The sequence below is a fragment of the Microtus oregoni genome, unplaced genomic scaffold, assembly GCF_018167655.1.
Source record: "Microtus oregoni isolate MIOR12 unplaced genomic scaffold, Mior012 000009F_ref0000495, whole genome shotgun sequence".
Lineage (NCBI taxonomy): Eukaryota > Metazoa > Chordata > Mammalia > Rodentia > Cricetidae > Microtus > Microtus oregoni.
The window spans coordinates 543272-566257 of NW_024543068.1; the positions used below are offsets into that span (position 1 = coordinate 543272).

The 22986-nt window shown below is 40.5% G+C and overlaps 1 protein-coding gene across 10 annotated transcripts in view; it reads right to left on the reverse strand.

Annotated features, from left to right (window-relative positions):
• The window catches only part of LOC121452603 (zinc finger CCCH domain-containing protein 14), a 43170-nt gene that overhangs the window by 5382 nt on the left and 14802 nt on the right, over positions 1-22986 (reverse strand). For 4 of the 10 annotated variants that reach the window (XM_041658832.1, XM_041658831.1, XM_041658835.1 and 1 more), the window contains 4 exons: positions 20208-20363; positions 9001-9075; positions 3915-4074; positions 2890-3122 (listed from right to left, as the gene is read on the reverse strand). In XM_041658832.1, coding sequence (XP_041514766.1) covers positions 2890-3122; positions 3915-4074; positions 9001-9075; positions 20208-20363 — 624 coding nt within the window. The remainder of the gene's footprint in view (positions 1-2889; positions 3123-3914; positions 4075-9000; positions 9076-20207; positions 20364-22986) is intronic. The other 6 variants (XM_041658834.1, XM_041658833.1, XM_041658837.1 and 3 more) reach the window with 3 other exon arrangements.

Below are 22986 nucleotides of genomic sequence, written 5' to 3' on the forward strand. Positions count from 1 at the left end.
TCAACAATATGGCACGTGGGAATGGGACCTCTAACTTACCTAAGACATCTGTATGAAAGTAATTTATGGCACCAAATAAAATTATACACGAAGGCCATATCTGCTGCCTTTTGATCTGATACATCATAGAAAAAAAGTCCATCGTTGGGTCTTATGTGTTATCTATTCACATTGTTTAGGAAGCCAATTCTCACCTCAGCTATACTGCAGCAGTGGTGCCAAGCTCTGGTGAGCATATCTGGCTCTGCATGGCAGCAATTCATCTAGACACCTCGGCAAAAATCTAACATCTGTGAAAGTCACCTTGGTCAGATAAAGAAGGTGACACTTCTGCTCTAGAAACCCAACTTCTGTCCTTCCTCCATGAGAACATGGCAGCATCATATGGTGCAGACAGGAATCTTACCAACTACTGTGTTATATCTGATACAGATCTGTGTCTGTTACTTTGAAAAGAGGACTAGGAGGTCAGCCCTGCAATGAATGCTTACTCAGCATCCATAAGGCTTGATCTCCTAACAGCAAAAAAGAAAAATAAGAATTTATTTTATAATATATAAGTGTTATTTGAGAATTTCTAAAGAAAACTTATAGCACTGAAAGGGGGAACCTCACTCACTTTGAGATGATCTTTGTCCCATCTCTGCACTGTTCTATATACAAGAAGAATTGTGGTACACACATGAAGACCCACGACAAAGACTAGATACGAAAGAACAGTACAGCCAGAAAAATTAAGTAGCTACTCAAAAATAGTATTTTTTTAGCTCAAAAGTAATTGTTTTAAAAAGTTGGTCTTTTACAAGATGACTTTCTCTTAGTGAAGAAAATGTGAAGCAATGTCTTTCCTATACTGACATTTTACTTCCTATGTTACTAAACTCTTTGCTGTTGTAATAAGAGCGGCGGGGCTGTGTCCCCAGCACCCCGGCCGCCTGCTAGCTTATGCCTCGAAATAATTACACGGACACTGTATTCTTTTAAACACTGCTTGGCCCATTAACTCTAGCCCTTACAGGCTAATTCTCATATCCCGATCAACCCATCTCTAATAATCTGTGTAGCATCAGTCTTACCGGGAAAGATTCTAGCCTACGTCCATCCTGGGTCTGAGCTTCATGTGTCTGCCCCCGAAAGCTGAGCTATGGTGTCTGTCTGAGGCATCTACCTCACTTCCTCTTCCTCCCAGCATTCTGTTCTGTTTACTCCTCCCACCTATGTTTTAAGCTATGAGGCCAAGCAGTTTCTTTATTACTTAACCAATGACCTTCCTCCATCACTTTGCATTTGAATTTTCAGAGGTAAATTCATTTTGTATTGAAAGCTGTAAAGTGCTGCCATGTAGTCGGAGATGGTGCGTGCGATTGGTTAGCACCTTCAAACACTACCAAAATACCAACCCAAAGACAAAATCTCAATCTGTGCTTGCACTGGGTAAGGAGCAGTTTCCAGGATCCACAGGCATCTCTCCTGCAATACCATGTCCTCACTGCTACGGTGTTTGAGCCCCAGTGTCCAGCAACAGTGAAGGAGGTGCTCTACCCATCCCAGCTGTCTCCACAAGGGCCACGGGCACTCACACAGATAGGCACACCCATGACTAACATGTTACTGACATTGTCACGGCTTCATCCCACAGATCAACAAGGCCTAGCAGGGAAACTCACCTTTAAGGAAACTGGGTCTTAAAAGAGCCAAGTGTTAAGCAATTAAGCAGTAACACTAAACTTTCCCTATTTTAAACAAAGCATGCAGGGCCGTTAAAAAAAAAGTGCATTCCCTACTGCATTTTTTTACTGTTAAAATTTTGCTTTACTTAGGGTCACACTTGCAGTTTCTTCTACAAACCAAGACACTGACTCACAGCAGGAAAAGCCTCTCAAAAGTGCTTCTCACTTGTAGACTCATGATCTGTACTAGTTTACTCTATTTTTAGTGGCTGAAGAAAAAGTATCAATGTATATTTATGCCTCTGTCAAAAAAATATTACTAAGACTTGGAAATTTACTGCTTTTTCCTTGAATCTGTTCATTTTTAAAATTTAGTAATTAACTGCTTAGGAAGTGTATCTAAATCAGGAATGACAAGTATAGTTGGGGGATGGAGAAAAGGCTCAGTGGCTAAGAGCACTGGCTGTAGCGCTCTGAACCTGTCCCAGCCCCTGTGTGAGCCCCAGCTCACAGCTCTAACTATTTCCAGGGGATTTGATGTCGCAGCAGGGATGCACAGGCTGCCGCACTTTCATACATGGACAAAATACTCACGTAACATAAATCTAAAAGGAAAAAAAAGGAAAGAAAGCATAAAGGATTGATGGTACCACACTTGTCACTGGCATCCATGAGCTAGGAAGTGTTGAAAACACAAATGGCTGCCTAAAAGCATGGTGCCATCTGAATGGGGTTCACTGAGTACTAATATCAATAAGGTCTTTCTCATACTCCGAACAAGCATTCTGTCAGATTAGGTAAGAAATTCCTTTCAGAGAAACAATACTAAGGTGTGGAAAACACCAAAATTGAAATCCATCTTTCTCTCAAGTTAAGTTTACGGCTGCTGGCACATGAGGAAAGCAAAAGTTTCTCAAGGGAAAGGCAACCGATGCATCGAGAATGATGGCTCATCCTTCAGCAATCACAATATAAAGAGATATTGTAGGGCATGATGACTGGACTTCATTCTAACACTAGCATCACAGAACACCCAGGAACAAGCACAGGGAGAGTATGAATCAAACTGGTGGTTTTGTGTAACAGAAGAAAAGAGGCTACTGAATAGAAATGTAAGTGGGGCCTCAAACCAATAATTCACTCAAGACAGAGAAATAGGCCAAGACTCCCTTCTCAATGACAGTGGGCTGAGAAGGCAAAGTCTGAGCTCTCAACACACCGTTAGAAAAGCTACCATCTGGGTCCTCAAGCTGCCTGCTCATCAAATGCAACTGCTGTGGGTGGAGGAGACCTCTGAGTCCCTTGTTTGAGGCTGCAGTTTGGTTTACGGATTTCATTCCTTCAAAGCACATCTCCTCCTCTTGATCTGACATGTATCCTGGGGGACTGGGGACACCATCCAGCGTCACTATAAACTTGGGACTTGCAGGTTTATCTGGTTGTACAAGATCTCTGCCAGACAGATAAAAAATACCATAGAATTAGGGAAACAAACACAAAATGTTGAGCCTCCTAAAGTTCTCTTCAGCAGAACTGTTACTCCCTTGCTTTGCATTTGGTTCATTAAGACAGTCTTAGCCTGACTTCCTGCTATAGCATAAGTAGAATCCTGCTAACACGCAACGGCCATGGCCAGCAATTGCAGCAACATCACCAGTAACCTTATAGTCTGTACTTATTAATAATGACAATATCCTCTCAACTTTGACTCCATTGTCCATTTGATCCTTATAGGGTCAATATGGAAATAAACCAGAAACCAAACCAAGCCAAGCCAAAGAACAATTAGCATGGGTGCTCCATGCATCCTGGCCATCAGCTTTACTTTTATACTGACTTTGTCATCTGAACACTTGTTTCTTTACTGCACACTCTGCTTTCTCAGGAAGGAACCACACAAGCTTTCACTATTAACACTCTGCAGAAGGATTTTCTGATTTCAGTTACCCAGCTTTTGAAGTTCGATTCCCTGGGTATACATTTAAGAACAAAACAGAACACTAAACCTTTATCAATGGAGTCCCATTATACTCTGAGCTTTATTTCTATTTAATGGATTTCTGAACAAGAAAGATGAACTCGAATTTGTGAAAACTGAACTCATGGCCTAACCATGACTGAATAAAAGCACCATCTAGTGGGAGCTACAGGAACAGGGACACTGGGAACTAACAGCTGCCCTGCACTATCTAATCACACAAAGTAGCTACACAAGAAAAAAACAAAAAACAAAAAACCATCTACCGTGTCTGCATAAGGTGTCCTGAAAGTACCCGAAGGGCATCTGCAGTCTTCATTCCCGACTCCTGGTTTGGTGTCACTACTATTTCCTCAGACAGCTTTGGCTTCTTCAGAATAAATGATCTTGTGTCTGCATGGACCATGGATTCCATGTCATAGTAATCTGAGCCAAAGAAATTGGCCATAAATGTTTACTTTTGAATATACCCTTTTATTCTTAAAATCACACATGTGAGAAGAATGTCAATCTTTTATATTATTACAATTACTTGTAAAGAAAATCACAACTAATTTCTATTCAGAAATAGGAATGTCAATCTTACTCCAAACATCTTTTCAGAGAACTCAGACAGTCCTTTCCTCATGTGGCATACTGAAATGACATTCTCTGCCTAGAGTGGAGAAAAGCCTGCCTATAGCGCATCTTTTGGGATATTAACAGTACACAGTAAAAGGAAAAGCTACTTTTTTTTTTCAAACCAGAAGGAATTTAAGAATCTTAGTGTTTCCTAAAAACTATGATTCAAAAACTGTTGAGCTACTTTTCCAAAATGGGTTCTATTCATTGTTCACAGTTATATTTACAGAAAATACTGCCTGGTAAGAATTCAGTCAGCATAAGTTCTACCCAGCTGTACACAGAAATCTACTTTGAAATGGAACTTTAAGATGAATGTGTGTCACACTAACTTTCAGTGCAAGCCACAAGCTCAATCATCTATAGTATCTACAGACTGACTACTTCACAGAATGAGTAAGTTCTGAGTGCGGATGATAACCTATCAGTATGTCATCATATGACAAAAGCTAATTGTCTTTTAAAACCAACAAATAGAGAGCAAACTTCAGACTATTAATTCACTGAATGGTTATTTACTGAGCAACCAAGGGCTGTGCGAGGTACGTACATAAAAAGGAAAAGAAAATCAGACACACACAATTCTACAACAGCAAAGCCAAGAAAGGGAATGAAGAGGTGCTGGTAGAAACATGAGGGAAGCACCTCCTCCGAAGAAAAGCTTGCTGAAGATAAATATGTAAAATGAGTATTAAAAGAATGAGTTCGAGGAGAGCAGCGAGAGTCAGAGAGGCAATACAGGCAAAGAAAAAACCACGTGGAGCAAGGAAGGCCCTTTCACAGGCACGGAGAAAAGGGAACAAGTGTGGAGTAGTTAAAAAGATGTCTGTGATGGTATGGGAGGGGGATTGGCTATGAAAGAATGGAATGATGGATCACATGCCTCACTATTTTGGATTTTGGTCTGGAAAGAATAAGAGGTTCTTGAGCAGGGAAGTAACACTATCATCAGGTTTCCAGAAAAATAGCTAAAATACTCTCTTCCCATGCTGGGCATAGTTATAGAGATCTTTAGTCCCAGCACTCAGGAGAGGCAGATGCAGGAGGATATCTGTGAGTCCAAGGCTAGCCTGATCTACACAATGTATGTTCCAAGCCAGCCAGGCCTACAAAGTAAGACCCGGTCTCAAATAAGTAAACAAATAAAAACAAAAGCCCCCCCCCCCATTCCTTCAGCACATGACAAAGAAAAAGCACATGCTCCACACTCCATCAAGCACAGGACTCCACAGGGACTGTACTGCAAGCACAAGCAGGGAAAGTGAAGTGGGTGGAAGAAAAGACACGAAGTGAAATTGCAAGTACAGGGAGAGGAGAAGCCAATATAAAAACGTCAATTTTAGAATGATTTAGTGTGAAATCCTCTGGGGTTCCTACCTATTTAGAAGAAAGGTAAAAATTTGCAATCTGACCTCTGGAGAGAAGAACGGCAGTGTCAGTCAGTGTCTGTGATAAACAGTTATGATACCCACCAAGAAGCTGACTTGGCAGTGTTCCTCCCATGTTACTGAGGCAGTCTGAAGCTCTTAAAAACTCACTGTGTGGCTGGCTACCTAGAGCAAAGCCCAGATCTCGGTGTAAGGAATCTGCACTACCTTCCTACCTTCCTGCACTTTGTGTGGTACTGCTGCCCTCACCACTTCACACCTTAGCAGGGCACAGAAAAGACAAAAATAATGCTGACAAGAAAACACAGATAAAGTTAGCATTTATGGAGCATCAGGGGAAAAGGGCTGGCAAAGGAGAAAGAAAGGCAACAAGAACAAAAGGATAAAAAGCCCAAAAAACATTGGAACACAACTCCCACAGGCTACCGAGTTTAGGGAAAAGTCCAATGAATTCAGTTTCAGGCCAGGGAGATTGCTCAGTGGCTAATGTACTTGCTGAGCCAGGCATGAGGACTGCAGTTTGGATCCCTCAGAACCCATGTAATTATCAGGTGGGACTGGTGATCCACCTCTTCGTTTCAGCTTCAGAAAGCAGAGACTGGAATCTCAGAACTAAACTAGCCGTATTAGGAAGCTCTAGGTTTGCCTGAGACCCCGCCTCAGTACATAAGGTGGAAGAGTGAAGGAGGCTGATTCCTACCATCAACCTAAGCCTCAGCATGCACATACATTCATGTGAACCCAACACATGAACATGTATACATAAGTGCATGCCACAAGTACACAGATGGACAAAAATCTAGATTTCTCTACTCTACACATCCATGCACTGCCCGCTACAGCTTAGTTCAGGCATCAGGTGACAATGAACCACTGCAGAGAGAAGCCTAACACTTTGTCTAGATGGAGCATTTACTTTCTAACCCTTTCTGAAGCCTAACAAAAATGGTCACGAAGAGTTTTGCTTTTAAAAAAAAAAAAGGTATACACCCATAAATAAAAGGCAGACAGCCATATTTTCAAAGTAAAAAAGCAGGAGTAGAAACTAATTCTGAGACAGCAGTTATCTAATTTAGAACTCAAAGTTCTCCAAAGACTGAGAACTTACAACAAAGGAGACCTTGGGCAGGGCAAAAGAAAGGTATGATAGATGTCCACTTCAGAAGCAATGAGCCTTTCCGAAAGTCTCAGTCCATGCACCTATTTTCTGTTTGGAATCTTACCACTCCCACCTCAACCACCACAGTGAGGACTTCAGAATTACCAAGTCTGTACTCTCCTGTCCATCACTGCTGCAGAAGCAGGGATGAGTTACCTAGCTCTATGACAGAAAGGTATCACAACAAAGTAACAAGAATGAACACTGTGAAAGACTGTTTAAAAGGCAGCTTTCCTGAAAACCCTAACACATTTTACACATCCCCTCCCTTGGAAAAGGTAGGGCTCTAGACAATAAATTCCCGAAAGACCAGCTATGCTCAAATAAATCTGTAGTGAAACAGGGAGAGGAATGAAGTAAACACTGTATAATAATTAATATTGAGGTTTCTCCATGATCCTCCTCTACTGACTGAGCTATGTCAACTTTGACAATCAGGCTATTATTAGGAAGACTTTTATTGGTACAGTTGATCAGTCTAAGAAAGCTAAAGTAGCATTAGTAACCAGGGTACCCCTCAAACCAGACTGACATGACAAATCACTCTCCACTCAGGATCCACATTCAAAAACAAAGTCCAAACACACACGAACCAACACAGGAATCCAGAATACCAATCAACTTTTCACTGGTTCTCTTTTAAAATAGATAACCAAGGAATTACATGCAGAAAGCCTCTATCATGAAAGCCAAAACCAACAACGTAAGAGAAAACAAGACCAAGAAGGGAAAAAAAAAAAAACGTCAAAACCTACTTTTAATATCCTCAAAGAAATAAAAAAGTATTAGATGTGCCAGGCAGTGGTGGCGAACGCCTTTAATCCCAGCACTCGGGAGGCAGAGGCAGGTGGATCTCTATGAGTTCGAGGCCAGCCTGGTCTACAAGAGCTAGTTCCAGGACAGAATTCAAAGCTACAGAGAAATCCTGTCTTGACGCCCCCTCCCCCCCAAAAGTATTATGTGTATGAAACAAAACAAAGGAACATGAACAGAGAAAGACTGCTCGCTCATTAGCCTCCTAGAAGTACCTAATGCTTCAAGCTGAGCTGTGCAATGACGGTAAAAACAAGGAAAAGAGAAAAAGGAACGCTCAAGAGCTGATGAAGTGGGTACAACAACAGCCTTTGACCCCGTACTTCAAACAAGACTCTTATGCGGAAACTCTGTATGCAATGTTGCAAGGCTGGGCATCTCAGCACTCAACAGGCAGAAGGCAGGCGAAGTAGGGTTAAGGCTGGAAGTATAACGACTCCATGCCATTCAGATGGGTAGAACCTGAAATCTAGATAGAGGTCAAAGGCATGTGTTGAGACATACAGAACTAGAGAAACAATGATTGTGGAGTTCTGAGAGGGGAAGACGACTTAAAAAGTAGAAAGCACAAAGAAAGGAATTAAGGAGCAGGATTTCCAACAAAGAACGGCTTCACGGGAAACACAAGAAAAGATGTGTTAGGCACGGTGGCAGCACAAGTAATCTAAGCACTTGGACATGAACTCAGGACTGCAAGCTGGAGTCAGTTTGGGCCACCTAATAAAACTCTGCAAAAAGAAAATTAAAGTTTCAGATATCCAACTACTCGCTGCATTTATTAAGCACTGAATGTGAACCTGGCAGGGATTGGGAAAGCAAAGACACAGACAAATATAAGGACTGCACTCCATCCTGAAACAGCCCACGGGGTGTGCATCGGAGTGAGTCGACTTGCTTGTCAGAAGGTTTAGAAAAGTGGTTAGTGGTCCCTGAGAAGGAGCCTGTACAGTGACGTCAGGACACTGGGTAAGTTGAACTGGCACAGAGGGGGCGCCGAGGTGCTGAATCAGCTCTGGAAAAAGAGCAAAGGTGGGAGAAGGTGAGCTAGGGACACGTGCTGTCCAGACAGCAAGAATGAGTGGCATAGGGGAGAAGGTGGATTAGGAGCTCTAGCTGACTTCACAGCAGCAAGGTGAGCAGCTAAGAGTCAAGGAGGCAAAGCATGGGGAAAGAAGCTCATGAATGAGGCAAAAACACCACACATGAAGGAAATGCAGATCTTACATCCCGGCCCTAAAAAATTTTCATCAATCGTATTGTGTTGTCTTAGGGCAGGATCTAAGAGCTACATGCTACACTGCGTGAGGTGTAAGGAATGGGAATGGCAACAGAACACCGACACATCACAGTGAAAATGTAAACGTCACCCACCTGGACTCATCTCCATTGCCTCTACCATTACTGGGTCAATCTGCAGTCGGGATAATAACTGCCTCTGCTGAGTGCCTAGAATATAAGTTTTAAAACTTAACTAAGCTTAACACAAATATCAACATTAATTCCTCAGAAATTAATCTTTGAATTTATTTGAACATCTTAAAAATAAAACTTCTACAACATAATCTGCTAATATTAACAGTCTTCAAGCATATTTCTGTTAAACAAAAAGCTGTTCTTGGATTAAACCAAAAATGGTAATGAAGTTCCATATGTGAGGTGGCCAGTCTTCTTGGATTGAAGAAAATGTGGCAAAAACAAAAGGGTGGAATAAAACAGGAGTTAGTCATTTGTGACCGGGGGGCTGACAATCAACTACACAATAGGTATGGAAAGTCTGCTTCTGGAACTCTTATAATTACTACATACTCCATACTAATTCCCCTTCCCCATGACCACCTCCTAATCTTTGAAAACAGCAAAACATGTGGGAACTTAAAACCAAAGCCAAAACATATTCCACAGTTAGACAGATGCAAAATGAACGATGGAACAAGATGACACTCGAAATTTGCAATCTAGATCCTCCGCTGGCTGCATATCAGACTGTCCATGAGCTTCGTAAGAACGTTTAGCTGCTCAACAGTGGCCCAACAAGCATCTTTTTGTAATGTGATAGTGACCTGTTTCTGAAAGTAGACTCCTCCCAGTGATGGATGATATAACCTAAGGAGACAGTCCTGTCATCAAGTGATGTGGTCTCAGCATAATTCAGGTTCTCAGGCTTCCTAATACCATACGTCATGCTGTGGTGACCCCAACCATAAAATTATTTTCACTGCTACTTCATAATTGTAATTTTGCCACTGTTATAAAATGTAAGGTAAATATCTATGTCTTAGGTGGCCTCTGTGAAAGGATTTTTTGACCCAACAGTGTTGCAACCCACAGGTTGAGAACCACTGATGTTATTTTTAGATTTATACATCTACTTTTCTTTAGTTGATCAGATAAAGTACTTCTTCCTAAAATAGCTATTAACGTTCATTTCTTTTAAAAATATTTTTACTTGAAAGGTTTTCTTTTCATTTTACATACCAACCACAGTTCCCTTTCCCTTCCCTCCTTCCACTACTCCCCCAAACCCCTATCGACTCCTCAGAGAGGGTAAGACCTCCCATGGGGAGTCAACAAAGTCTGAATTGAGGCAAAGTAAAGTTGAGGCAGGACCAAGCCTCACCCCTCTGTATCTAGGCTGAGAAAGGTTTCCCCCCACAGGGAATGGGCTTCAAAAAGCCAGTTCATGCACCTGGGATAAGTCCTGGTCCCACTGCCAGCGGCCCCAGACTGCCCAAGTCACAGAACTGTTACCCACATTCAGAGGGTCTAGTTCGGTCCCATGCTGACTCCCTAGCTGTCCGTTCAGTGTTCATGAGCTCCCATAAGTTCAGGTCAGCTGTCTCTGTAGCTTTTCCCATCATGATCTTGACCCCTTTGCTCATATAATCCCTCCTCCCTCTCTTCAACTGCACTCTAGGAGTTCAGCCCAGTGCTTAGCTGTGGATCTCTGCATCTGCTTCCATCAGTTACTGGATGAAGGTTCTATGATGACAATTAGGGAAGCCATTAATCTGATTATAGGGAAAGGGTAGTTCAGGCACCTTCTCCATTATTGCTTAGAATCTTAGCTGGGGTCACACCTATGGATTCCTGGAAGTTTCCCTAGCACCAGGTTTCTTCCTAATCCCATTATGACTCCTTCTATAAAGATATCTCTATATCTTACTTGCTCTCCCTCTCTGTCCCTTCCCCAACTCAACCATCCTGTTCCCTCATGTTCTCTCCCCTCTTCCAATTTACTCTAGAGATTTTATAGTAATTCATACTAGTATTCGTGAGTGCTTGTTTGGAGGGTTCTAGCAGGGAAGGTTGTTCTCTTCAATTAAATATGCAACTTTGGGAGAGATTCAACATGGGGCAGAGAGGAAAGATTTATCTACCTAAGCCAGATGAGCTGTTACTAATAGTGACAGATGTCTCATAGTCACAGAGACCTTACATTCACATACTCAAATCACTTAGCATTTATTTTTATTTTGAAGGTGTGACAATTTGCATCAATGTATGTATGCTCATTTCACGTGTGCCTAGTACTGAGAGAGGCCAGAATAAGGTGCCAGGTACATCACAGCAACATGCTTTTAAGTTTTAAAAGGTATACTCTCGTTAACATTTTACCAGATGCTCTTTATTAAGGTATTTCTCATGTGTGCAAAAGAGAGCAAATTCCGCCAAGTGGTGGTGGTGCACGCCTTTAATCCCAGCACTCGGGAGGCAGAGGCAGGCGGATCTCTGTGAGTTCGAGACCAGCCTGGTCTACAGAGCTAGTTCCAGGACAGGCTCCAAAGCCACAGAGAAACCCTGTCTCGAAAAACCAAAATAAATAAATAAATAAGTAAACAAACAAACAAACATTAAAAAAAAAGAGCTAGTTCCAGGACAGGCTCCAAAGCCACAGAGAAACCCTGTCTCAGAAGAAAAAAGAGAGAGCAAATTCCTTTGAAAATTACCATGCAAAAACAATCATGGAGAATAAACCTTAATTCAAAAATCATTTGCTTAAGCTGTATTTCTGTTGGACAACCTACAAACATGTTATAAGTTACAGAACCAGTAATGAAATTAAACAGTCTTATAGCAAAATAACACAAAAGAAAAACCTGAAGAGAATGATTTCCTCTCATGTTTTACTTAGCACATCTTTTCAAAGCATCACCCTAAGGTAGGAGGATCACAAACTGACACCACCAAGGGTAACTTAGCCAAAACCTTACCCCAAACATCACCCCCTTCTTTTTGGGAGACAGTGTCTTACTATGTAAGGCCTGGCTGGCCTAGAACTTGTTACATGGAGGTTAACCTTGGACTCAAGACATCTACCTGAGTTTACCTTCTGAGTTCTGATATTAAAACAGCTGACTCCCAAAAACAATTTTAAGGAGGTTATAACCCACTGAGTCCTTGCCTAGCTGAGCATGTACAAAGAGCTATATTCAGTCCTCAGCACCTCTAAACAGCAACAAAAAGGCATTGCTGAAGTTTCATATATTGTAGACTGCCAAGTTATTATACAGAGTTCCAACTAATGAAAACTCCAACTTATTTTTCTATGTGCTGCTGCCTCTATACCAGAGCTAGTTATAGTGCGGAAACATCTAAGGATCAACAACTAAGACATAAAATTTACCTTTCTCAGTATTTGTTAGGAAGCCAATTATTTTTACATCAGTAGCCTTTGACTGTGATTCAAATTCTATTCTCTCTTGAAAATCTTCCAACTCTCTGTTGCATTCAGATGTTGATGCTGAATAATCATTCATTTTGAACGCTAAAGATGAAATTTTTGCTTCGTTCTGGGACACTCTAACATTCAAATCAAAAAGATTTGCTTCCACTGTCAAAATAGCTGCTTTCATTCCTTTAATTTCATTGATATCAGTTGCTATTTTCCTCAAAAGGTAGGAAATATTGTCCAGCTCACTTAGTGAACAAGAATCACTTGTCAGAGAACATAAGTCAGCTGGTTCTGGTGAGAGGAAAACTGGTAAAGATGGTGATGGAAACCTTGATGACATTTTCATAAAATTCTTGGCATTTTCACAGGCCATTAAATTATTTCATCAAAAGTAAAAGTAATCACCAATGTCACCTTTAAAAGTGCTAGCAACTACTTTAAAACCTATAAACAAAAAAACAAGGTGATATAATTCTAGAGCAAGAATTCATACTGTGAAAAGTTGAGCACACCAGACCAATATTCCCTTTGACAATTAAGAGCACTGGCACCAACACTTGTGTCCTTTAAGTCCTACCTACTTAGCAGCTCCTCTGCAAATAAACTCTATTATTACATACAAAATAATCCTGAATTCTGATTGGCTGAGCAGAGACACATGACACTCAAAGAACTTTCTATTATTTACTTCATGTGTTAGGAACTCTGAAGAGCTACTCCATAAACTAAGCAAGTATGGATCTTTGGATAATGTTCAGTTGCTTGATGTAAAATTCTGTTTCCTCTGATAGCAGTAGATGACAGCACTACCCTGGCATTCTCTACAGGGCAGGCAACTAGACTCACAATCACAGACCAATCTCTTAAAACTGACCCAGTAACCCACTTCAACTGTGCACCGTTATAAACTGAGGGACAGTGGTGGCACAGCTCAGTAGTGGAGTCTGCCTAGGATAGAGGACCCTGATTCATTCCTCAGCACCACTTCAAACAAACAATCAAAATGGTGTTACTTTTAAAACAGAAAAATAATCTCTGTTGCTTTGGATATGATATAAGCTTCTCAAATATTTTTTCCCATTTTATGGGTACTTTTTTGGACAACTTCCTCTGAAACAGGTTTTTATTTTGTGGCCTAATTTATTTCTTCTTTTGCTTCTTGTGCTTTGGTATTCTTAGGAACCACTCCCTAATTCAAGGACATGTATTTATACTTACTTTTTTCCTTATGAGTCTTATAACTGGCGTTGGAGAGATGGCTCAGAGGTTAAGAGCACTGACTGCTCTTCTAGAGGTCCTGAGTTCAATTCCCAGCAACCACATGGCGGTTCACAACCACCTATAGTGGGATCTGATGCTCTCTTTTGGCATAAAGTCAGACATGCAGATAGAGCATTCATATATGTAAAATAAATAAATTTTTTTAAAAAAAATCTTATAATTATCTCAACAATGCAGGACTTCTGATTCATTTTGAGCTGTTTCTTATATATTTGGGAAGATCCCCAACATTTTCATTTTTCATTCAGACGCGCAGATGACCCTGTAATACTTGTTAAACAATATTCTTTTTTTATTTATTTATTATGTATACAATATTCTGTCTGCATGTACAACTGTGGGCCAGAAAAGGGCACTAGACCTCATTACAGATGGTTGTGAGCCACCATGTGGTTGCTGGAAATTGAACTCAGGACCTTTCGAAGAGCAAGCAATACTCTTAATCGCTGAGCCATCTCTCCAGCTCCCTAAACATTATTCTTTCTTCACTGAATTTGTTTTATTGCACTTGTTTAAAAACAAAGCAAAACAACCCATCAACTGATGAGGAATGCATGGCTACCTGGACTCTGGTACTGCCCCTCAGTGTATTTATAACTTCATCAGTCAGGCTCATTATGCATTTTCTCCAGTATTACTTTCAATAGTTTTGATTTCTCTAGATTCTATTTCCAGATGAATTTTAGCATTCAAGTGGCTAATTTTTACAAAAAAAGAAAGTAGGGAGTTTCCATGGAGACCAAGTTGAAATTATTTATTGACTTGGACAGTTGCTATTGTAAATATTCAGGCATCTGTACTGGCTTGCCCTTGGGGTCCCGATGGGATACATCATCAACTGCAGCTACTGAGAGCATCTCCTGTGCACATTCACTGTTACCTTTTAAAGGCCTTGTCCATCTCCCATCTCTTTCTCTCCCTTCTGTCACTCTTGTCCCCAAGGACTGGTCTCTGCCTCCCCGCCCGCCTCCTCTTCCAATAAACCACCTATGTGAGTCCTGTTACATTGCGTATCTTCTCTTTGCAGCATTTTAAAATAAATTACACCAGCTACCTTACTGACGATTAAGTTTTCCAAATCATTTACACGGAAAATCTTTTAAAGATGGAAACAATCCCTATGAGGTATCCCAGTCCTAAAAAGTCAAATACTACATTTTCTTCCATTTGTAGACATTAACTTTGAATCTTCAGATATGTGTGTTTCATAGAGGTCAGGAAATTACTAAGGAGCCATGGAGAGGAACTTTGAAGGAGGAAGAAGAGATAGAATGGACTACTATAAAGGATTAAAGTGAAATAACAGAACAGAAAGGATTAAAGTGGAATAAAGGAGCAGATGGCAAGGCAGAGAAGTATGGGAGAGATAAATGACAATAAAGACCTTTCAAAAAAAGACACATGGAAATCTCTATCACCATGTTTGCTAGGTCAGAGTTAAATTGAAGTCACCTCGTTAACAAAGCAATGCACCTACTCAACACCAGAGACTAACAAAACTTGGTGCCAGGAATGAGTTACTTCTTTTGGAGTTACTGGCCAGTAACATTACAGGTTATTGTCAATGCTCTTAGCTACTGCCCAGAACTTGATGGTAAAACCCTATAGCTGAAAATACCACATTCTTGAGTCATAGGACATGATCAAATCAAGTTGGTTCACAATTCAAGTTTTATTCTTCCTGGCTAGTTTCATACCATGCACCAAAGGAGAAAAGTAATCAATTATATATAAACTTTGGAAACTACAACAATAACCAATGCCTGGCAAAACATGCCTTTAGGTGCAAACAACATGGGAGTAACCAATTACGTTGCTACAGTGGTTGAGATATTGAGCCCAAACCAGACCAAATTCCAGCATGGAGAGGGGAGGAACAAAATCCTACCCCTGGCAAGGGAAAGGCAGAGTCAGTTTTCTTTAAGAGTATAGTCCCCAGTAAGGCTTCATTAGAAGACCACAAATCTAAGAATGCTTGGGGCATCACAAATTGGTTTTGAAAAGAGAAAGGAAGGAAGGAAGGAAGGCCCCTAAAATTATAGTCTTTGGTTTGCTAGTCAAATAGCTACAGATCATAATTACAGAAAAAAAAAAGAGTGGGTGATGGCAGCGCACACCTTTAAACGCAAACACTCAGGAGGCAGATGCAAGTGGAGCTCTGAATTTAAGGTCGGCCTGGTCTACAGAGTTCCAGGACAGCCAGGGCTACATTAAAAGAATCCTTGTCTCAAAAGACAGCTAACTGTTAAAGCAAACATATAAAACAATTGTTATATAAATATCATTAACTACCTATAAATTAATATAACTCTTTAAATTTTAATTCAAATAAAAGACAGCATACAAAACTTATAAGGCTTTGAATTCTAATAGCATTTAAGATCACCTAGCTGACAGACACATCCAGATCAATGTTAAGAACAGCATATCCTCATTAAGAACTATCTGCAAACCAGTTCATTCGCCAGGGCAGCAAGCTACCAGGAAGACAACATCAGGAGAGTGGCATAACAGAGGTCACACAGAAACAAGGTACCCAATAGCCTAGCAGATGACCCTTGAATTGCTTGTGGTACCCATGCCAGCTTTACATACAAAACTGAAAAAACTCTTCCAAAGAGTCCCATAAAAAGGTCCATTAACAGAAAAACCTGAATATTTTAACACATTTTTTAAAATAATGGTGAAGCAGGTAAGAGTATCGTTATATCTATTCACAGATTAGGAAATTAGGGCAAAGAAAGGTTTGTATCAGCTAGTAAAGAGCAAGGCTTGGATTTAGCATCCCAAAACTTTGCAATTACTATGTTCCTGTATTTGTCTCTATGACCTGTTAAATGGAGCAAACAGTTATAGAACTCCATGCAGTATACTGTTCAATGTATATATGCATGTACGTGCATAAGCACACACAGAATACCACTCAAACATCAAATGTTCATAGATGTGAAACTGCTTATAATACCACATAATACAAAACTTTTCAATGCTTACCTTCAAGCAGGGCAGTTGAGAAAAGTGGGTGTGAGTTTCCTTCCTCAGAATACAACACTCCTCTTTAGTAACAATCTTCCAGTGCTTCCTGTCCAGTAGGACATATCAAGTACACAGGCGCCCACCTTATGATCATTAATGACTTCCATTTTCTCAACTTTACATGGTGTGAAAGTAATACACACTCAGAATACACTGCGCTATGACTATATGCCTATTCTTAGCCTACTGTTAAGTATAAGATAATCTCTTATAATGTTGGGCAGCTGAGGCATTAAGCCATGTGTTTTATGATGGTGTCTGATCCCAAGTGTAGGCAGTTAATGCTGTATACTTACAGTTACTACTCTACGTTACACTGAATAGAAACCCTTTATCGGGTAATTTTGTCCAATCAAAATTGAGTAACACTAAGTTATCTAAACAGGTTAAAAGAAAGCTACATATGTGGGGGCTGACTGATCCTAAAGCCTCATGCAGACACCCCACCACTGAGACGTAACCTCAGCATTTTCACTTTTCATTCTGAGACAGTCTTAAGTTGCCCAGGGAAGCACTAATTTGCATGCCTCCTACTTTAGCTTCTGAAGTATCTGGTATTACAAGCATGCATCACCAAGCCTGCCATCTAGGCGAACTTTTTTTTTTCCTTTCCCCTGAGACAGGGTTTCTCTGTGTAGCTCTGGAGTCTGTCCTGGAACTCACTCTATAAATCAGGCTGGCCTTGAACTCACAGAGATCCGCCTGCCTCTGCCTCCTGAGTGTTGGACCACCTGGCAGTCTACAAGGAATTTATGACAAATATTTTCAAAAGACATGGGTTTAGCTGGGCACAGTGATGTACACCCTTAATTTAACCCCAGCACTAGTGAAGCAAAGACAGGTGGGATCTCTGAGAGTTTGAGGCCAGCCTGGTCTACATAGTGAGTTCTAGGACAGCAAGAGTTACACAGCGAGACCCCGTCTCAAAGAAAAAAAGATAGGGGGCTGGAGAGATGGCTCAGTGGTTAAGAGCATTGCCTGCTCTTCCAAAGGTCCTGAGTTCAATTCCCGGCAACCACATGGTGGCTCACAACCATCTGTAAAGAGGTCTGGTGCCCTCTTCTGGCCTGCAGGCATACACACAGACAGAATATTGTATACATAATAAATAAGTAGAATAAATATTTAAAAAAAAAAAAAAAAAAAAGAAAAAAAGATAAAGAAAAACAAGAAGCATGGGTTTATTGGATTAGAACCCATCACATATTTCAAAGTATTTGCATGTTCATTTACAGTTATTTCTTCTGGAGAGCCCATAAAGACAAAGCAAAGCACTTAAACAGGAACACATCTCTAAATGTAGCACTGTATGCACATTATTCCCTGAGATACCAAAGAAATTTTTTTTTTTTTTTTTTTGGTTTTTCGAGACAGGGTTTCTCTGTGGTTTTGGAGCCTGTCCTGGAACTAGCTCTTGTAGACCAGGCTGGTCTCGAACTCACAGAGATCCGCCTGCCTCTGCCTCCCGAGTGCTGGGATTAAAGGCGTGCGCCACCACCGCCCGGCCCCAAAGAAATATTAAAGCTTCAATTAAATTAATACTTAATACTAATAGTAATACTATCACTTTTAGATTACTATGCTCAACATCACAATGTATACATTAAGATATATAAGTATATATACTCTAAAATGACCACCGATATTGTACAGTTAAAAAATATGATCATTGATTTAAAGAAGGGAGTGAGGGACAGGATCATAACAGACAAGGTTTCAACAACCCCTGAGAGTAGAAAAAAGATGGGCAAATACTGGCTGCAGACATAACACAAGGTCTCAAATGAACTTCCTGAGGAGTATAGACTTCAAAACAGAACAATGACATAATTTTCATATACCTGCTGGAGAAAAGGGATTTTTGGTGGTATAGTGGGGGGCGAGTATGAAGATGTGGAACTAGAAAAGAGACAGAGATACATGGGAAACAGGGTATCAGAGGGGAGTGACAGGGAGGTAGCCGATAAAGCCAAGGAAGGCGCTGGTGGAAAACTGGAGTGAAAAAAGGACCACCAGGGGGTTTTCAGTAGAGGAGCAGTGATTTCTGTACAAAAGAATAAGGAAGAAATGATATAATTTTAATGTTAAAAATTTAAAGAGAATGAGAAAGAAGGCACAGATTTGGAAGGCCATTATCCCAATAATCTAGGCAAGTCATAGACAGCAGCTGATAGAGTAATAATTGCAGAAGTAATAAGTACATATTTTAAAGACAGACAGAACAAAACTGTGTTCTGGACATGCCAGCATAACTATACCCATGAAGTCACAGCACTGCTCCAGCTGCCTGTACAAGATTAATCCAATAACCATTCCTGACAGAAACAAGGAGTGGTTCACAAGCCCTGACTCCTAGCTGAAGAGCTACTGAGAAGATAATGGTTTCTGAGGGAGAGTCACTTTTCTTTTAAGAGTATGACCCTTGGTACCTAGGTTGACTAGCTTTCAGGAGATAATCTGCCACCTATTAGTATACAGGCAGCACAAATTAGAACCAGTGGGCTATTTAAAACAAAAAAAAAAACAAACAAAAAGACAAAGTTGGGAGTAGAATATGGGAGACTTTGGGGGAAAGAATATAGATTAAATACAATAAAAAATACAGTGTATGCATCTCTAAAAACATATTTAAGAAAACGTTCAGTAAAGACACTGAAGATACCAATGCCCCTTTACATATGACCTTAATAGAAAAAGTGAGAAAAGAAACACAATTCAGTCTCTTGTAAATGGAAAGAACAGGTATGGAAGTAGCAGAGAAGCAAGCACACCCAAAGGCCCATTAATACAGCTGTGGAAGATCCAATAATGGCGTCAGCACTGGGCAATAAAGATGGGACAGAGTGGGGAGACATACCAAGTCACACGATAGAGTTGCACTTTGGTATGTAGAAGCTTGGGTGGAAAGAAGGTGAAAGAAAAAGGAGGCAGTAGAAATAAAAATGAACAAAGAAGTAAAACAATTAGTGAAAGCTACTGTTTCCAAGGCATCAGGCATCGAAGCCAAACCAGCGCCACCAAGACAAATAGGAAAAGACACTGCGACAGGATGCTAGGAGGAAGTTTCAAGGAAACTTGAGATTTTAAGGTAGAGGAATAGGAGTAGGGACAGCAGACAGATAAAGAAAGGCTAGAGAGATGGTTTAGCAGGTGAAGGCACTTTGTGCCAAACCAGGTAACTAGAGCTGGAACCGCAAAACCCACATGGTGGAAGGAGAAAACCAGCCCCACAGGCTCTAATGGACCTTTACAAGCGTACACTTCCAGACACCTACACATTCATTAGACAAACACATATTAATGGATCTGTAAGTAGGACTATTCTAATCCTGAGAAAAATTTTTAATGATTAAGGCTGGGGATATAGTTAAGGCAGTTCACCAACAATCTCTCTTACTTTTGAGAACATTCAGTTTTCCACTATAAAAACTTTAAAGTGTCTGAAAAGAATTGAGTTCTCTACAAGATCTCATTCTTTGTGTACACAATTTGTCACTTTCTTCATAATGTAACTAATATTCCATAAAAACGTATTTGAAAATATTTAGTATCCCAAGGATAAAGTGTAAATAAAATGGTTAACTCTTACCTTGAATTTTTTCTGTACCATCTCCTTTTGCTTCCTCCTCTTTAACAGGAGGACTTATTCTGGGGGCCCTGCTTTGCCCCTGGACCATTTCCGCTAGCAATTCTTCTTGAGAAGTTCGAGTTCTGGGAGCAACTGGAAGTGTCTGTTTCTGTGGAACTTCACATAAAAACAAGAAACAAACATATAATCATGGTTACTACTTCAGAACGTCACAGTTAACAACACTGGAATGCTATCCTTGGGTTCAGATTAGTTATGGAGTTCAGAACAAAGAAACTAGTTTTTCTTATAATATTCCCAAGAAAGACATTCAAGTTATTTGCCTTGCTTCTATGTAAACAGCATCTAAAGCTTGAGTCTCAGCACTAAAGAGGTTGAGGCAATGGATCTACAATGAGTTCTGGACCAGACTGAACTACATAGTGAAGGCCTGCTTCAAAAACCCAAAACAAAAACTATATGTCACAATACAATTTATCACGTATGTAGTCATTTTAAATCAAATGCAGTGACAGGGTCTTACAGTGATTTTAAACTGTAACGTAAATAAGTAAAGAATGTTTCAATGCTATTTTTTAAACGTTCTTTTGCGACAAGGTCTCACTATAGACCAGAAAATGAAATGAAAATTAAATTTATGCCCTGGCAATGCATGGGCAGCCCATATATGGAGGTTCTGTTGAACTTGTCCATAGTGGGTTTCATATTGTAAGTTGATGAGGACAATCAGGCCTCTTCCTCAAGAGAGCACCAGATCTTATTACAGATGGCTGTGAGCCACCATGCGGTTGCTGGCAATTGAACTCAGGACCTTTGGAAGAGCAGGCAGTGCTCTTAACCGCTGAGCTATTAGGCTGGTCTCAAATTCACTAAATTGAAAATGATCTTAATCTCTTGCCTCTATTTCCCATGTGCTAGGACTATAGGCATGCACAACCAGGCTTAATGTTATTTCTTAAAATGTGGGAATCTCCAACTACTTTCTAAATTTCCTTTTTTAGAATTATGTGTCCTGCCGATATGTATGTATGTGTACCTACGTGCAGGCCTGGAGCCTGTGTGGAGGTCAGGAGAGTTATGGATGGTTCTGAGCAACGAAATAGGTACTGGGATTAAACCCAGATCCTCTGGAAGAACAGCCAGTGCCGAAACATCTCTACAGCCTAATAGTCTACTTGTGAAATAGTTGGAGAGACAGTTGTTAAGAGCACTGGCTGTGATCTAGAAGAAACTGTTAGTAATAAATTTATGCTATACAGGATCTACTAAACTTGCTTGGGTAGTAAGCTGCACAAAGAAGCTCAAGGAGAGGTACCACCAATATAACTCAAAACTTAGTACACTGATTAGACTTGTTAGAAGCTGTGGAAAGGACAATTTTATACTTGTAACATAATTAAAATTTAGGTTTGTCAAGAAATATTTCTATTATTGTTTTAGTGAACAATTTGTTCACTAAGATCCTTGTGTTGTGGCACATAGCTCTAATCCCAGAACTTGGGAGGCAGAGACAGGCAGATCTCTGCTGGGTTCCAGGTCAGCCTGGTCTACATAATGAGTTCCAGGACATAATAGGAATCTGTTTCAAATGAAACAAAACAAACAAAAAAACTTCTCCCCAAAAGATTTTTTCACTAACATGCTTCCAGTAACCTCTACTTCCAAAAACAAAAGGAAATCACCTTAATTTACAACCTGCCCTTAGGCTCATCCCCATTTCAAAGAACAGGTCTCGAATAGCAAGCACTGGGAACTGAGTAGCATTCCCCATTAAGTTGCAGACTGCCATCAAGCCCTGGTTCTTTCCAGGAAAGGTTTAATTCTGCCATGGGGCAGAATGACCCTCAATAACCTACTATGGGAGAATGGGACACAGACACAAAACACTGATATACTTAAGTAACTGCGACAATACTTTTGCTGTGTAAATTTCCCATTTGTGCAAATGGCCAGACTTGTATGTAGCCTGTCTAAATTGTTCTAAGTGTGACTTAGAGGCGGGAACTGATGAGATTTAAGGATGACAGCACACACAGAATGCATAAGCCTAAGGCATAGCTATAAAGCTAGTAAAATGTTCTGTTTAAAGCTGGTCCCATTTTGTGCATTAGCCAGAAAGAATACAGACCTCCTCTATTCACACTTGAGTATCTGGCATGATTCCTCAGTAAGAAGGCATATTAATTTCTGTACAGATGCTCTCTCTTTTTTTTTTTTTCCTTTCTTTTGGTTTTTTTTGACAAGGTATCTGTGTAGATTTGGTGCCTGTCTTAGAACTAGCTCTTGTAGACCAGGCTGGCCTCGAAGTCAGAGAGATCCGCCTGCCTCTGCCTCCTGAGTGCTGGAATTAAAGGCCTGCACCACCACTGCCTGGCTCAGACAGCTGCTCTTTCAAAGGACTAGAGTTGGATTCCTAGCACCCAAATGGTGGCTCACAACCATCAGTAACTCTACCTCTAGGGGATCCAATGCACTTTTATGGACTCCAGCAAAATACTCAAAAATGTGAAAAAAAAAGTGTACAAAGCAAGGAATGTCAAGGTCACGGGAATTCTCTAAATCCTTACTCTAAGCAATTGTCACTGCTCTCCCAGCAGAAAGTAAAGGCAGACTGTTGGAGCACATGCTCGTCTTCTCCTGACCACCCCAAATCTATTTAATGCTGTATGCTCAAGTTTAAATGAGGGATGAGGAGAAGCAGAAGGTGAGTACCAAGAATCATTTACTTCGCTTCCAGAAAAGGTCATGGGTGACAAAGGGCAAGTACAACAAAGCTCTA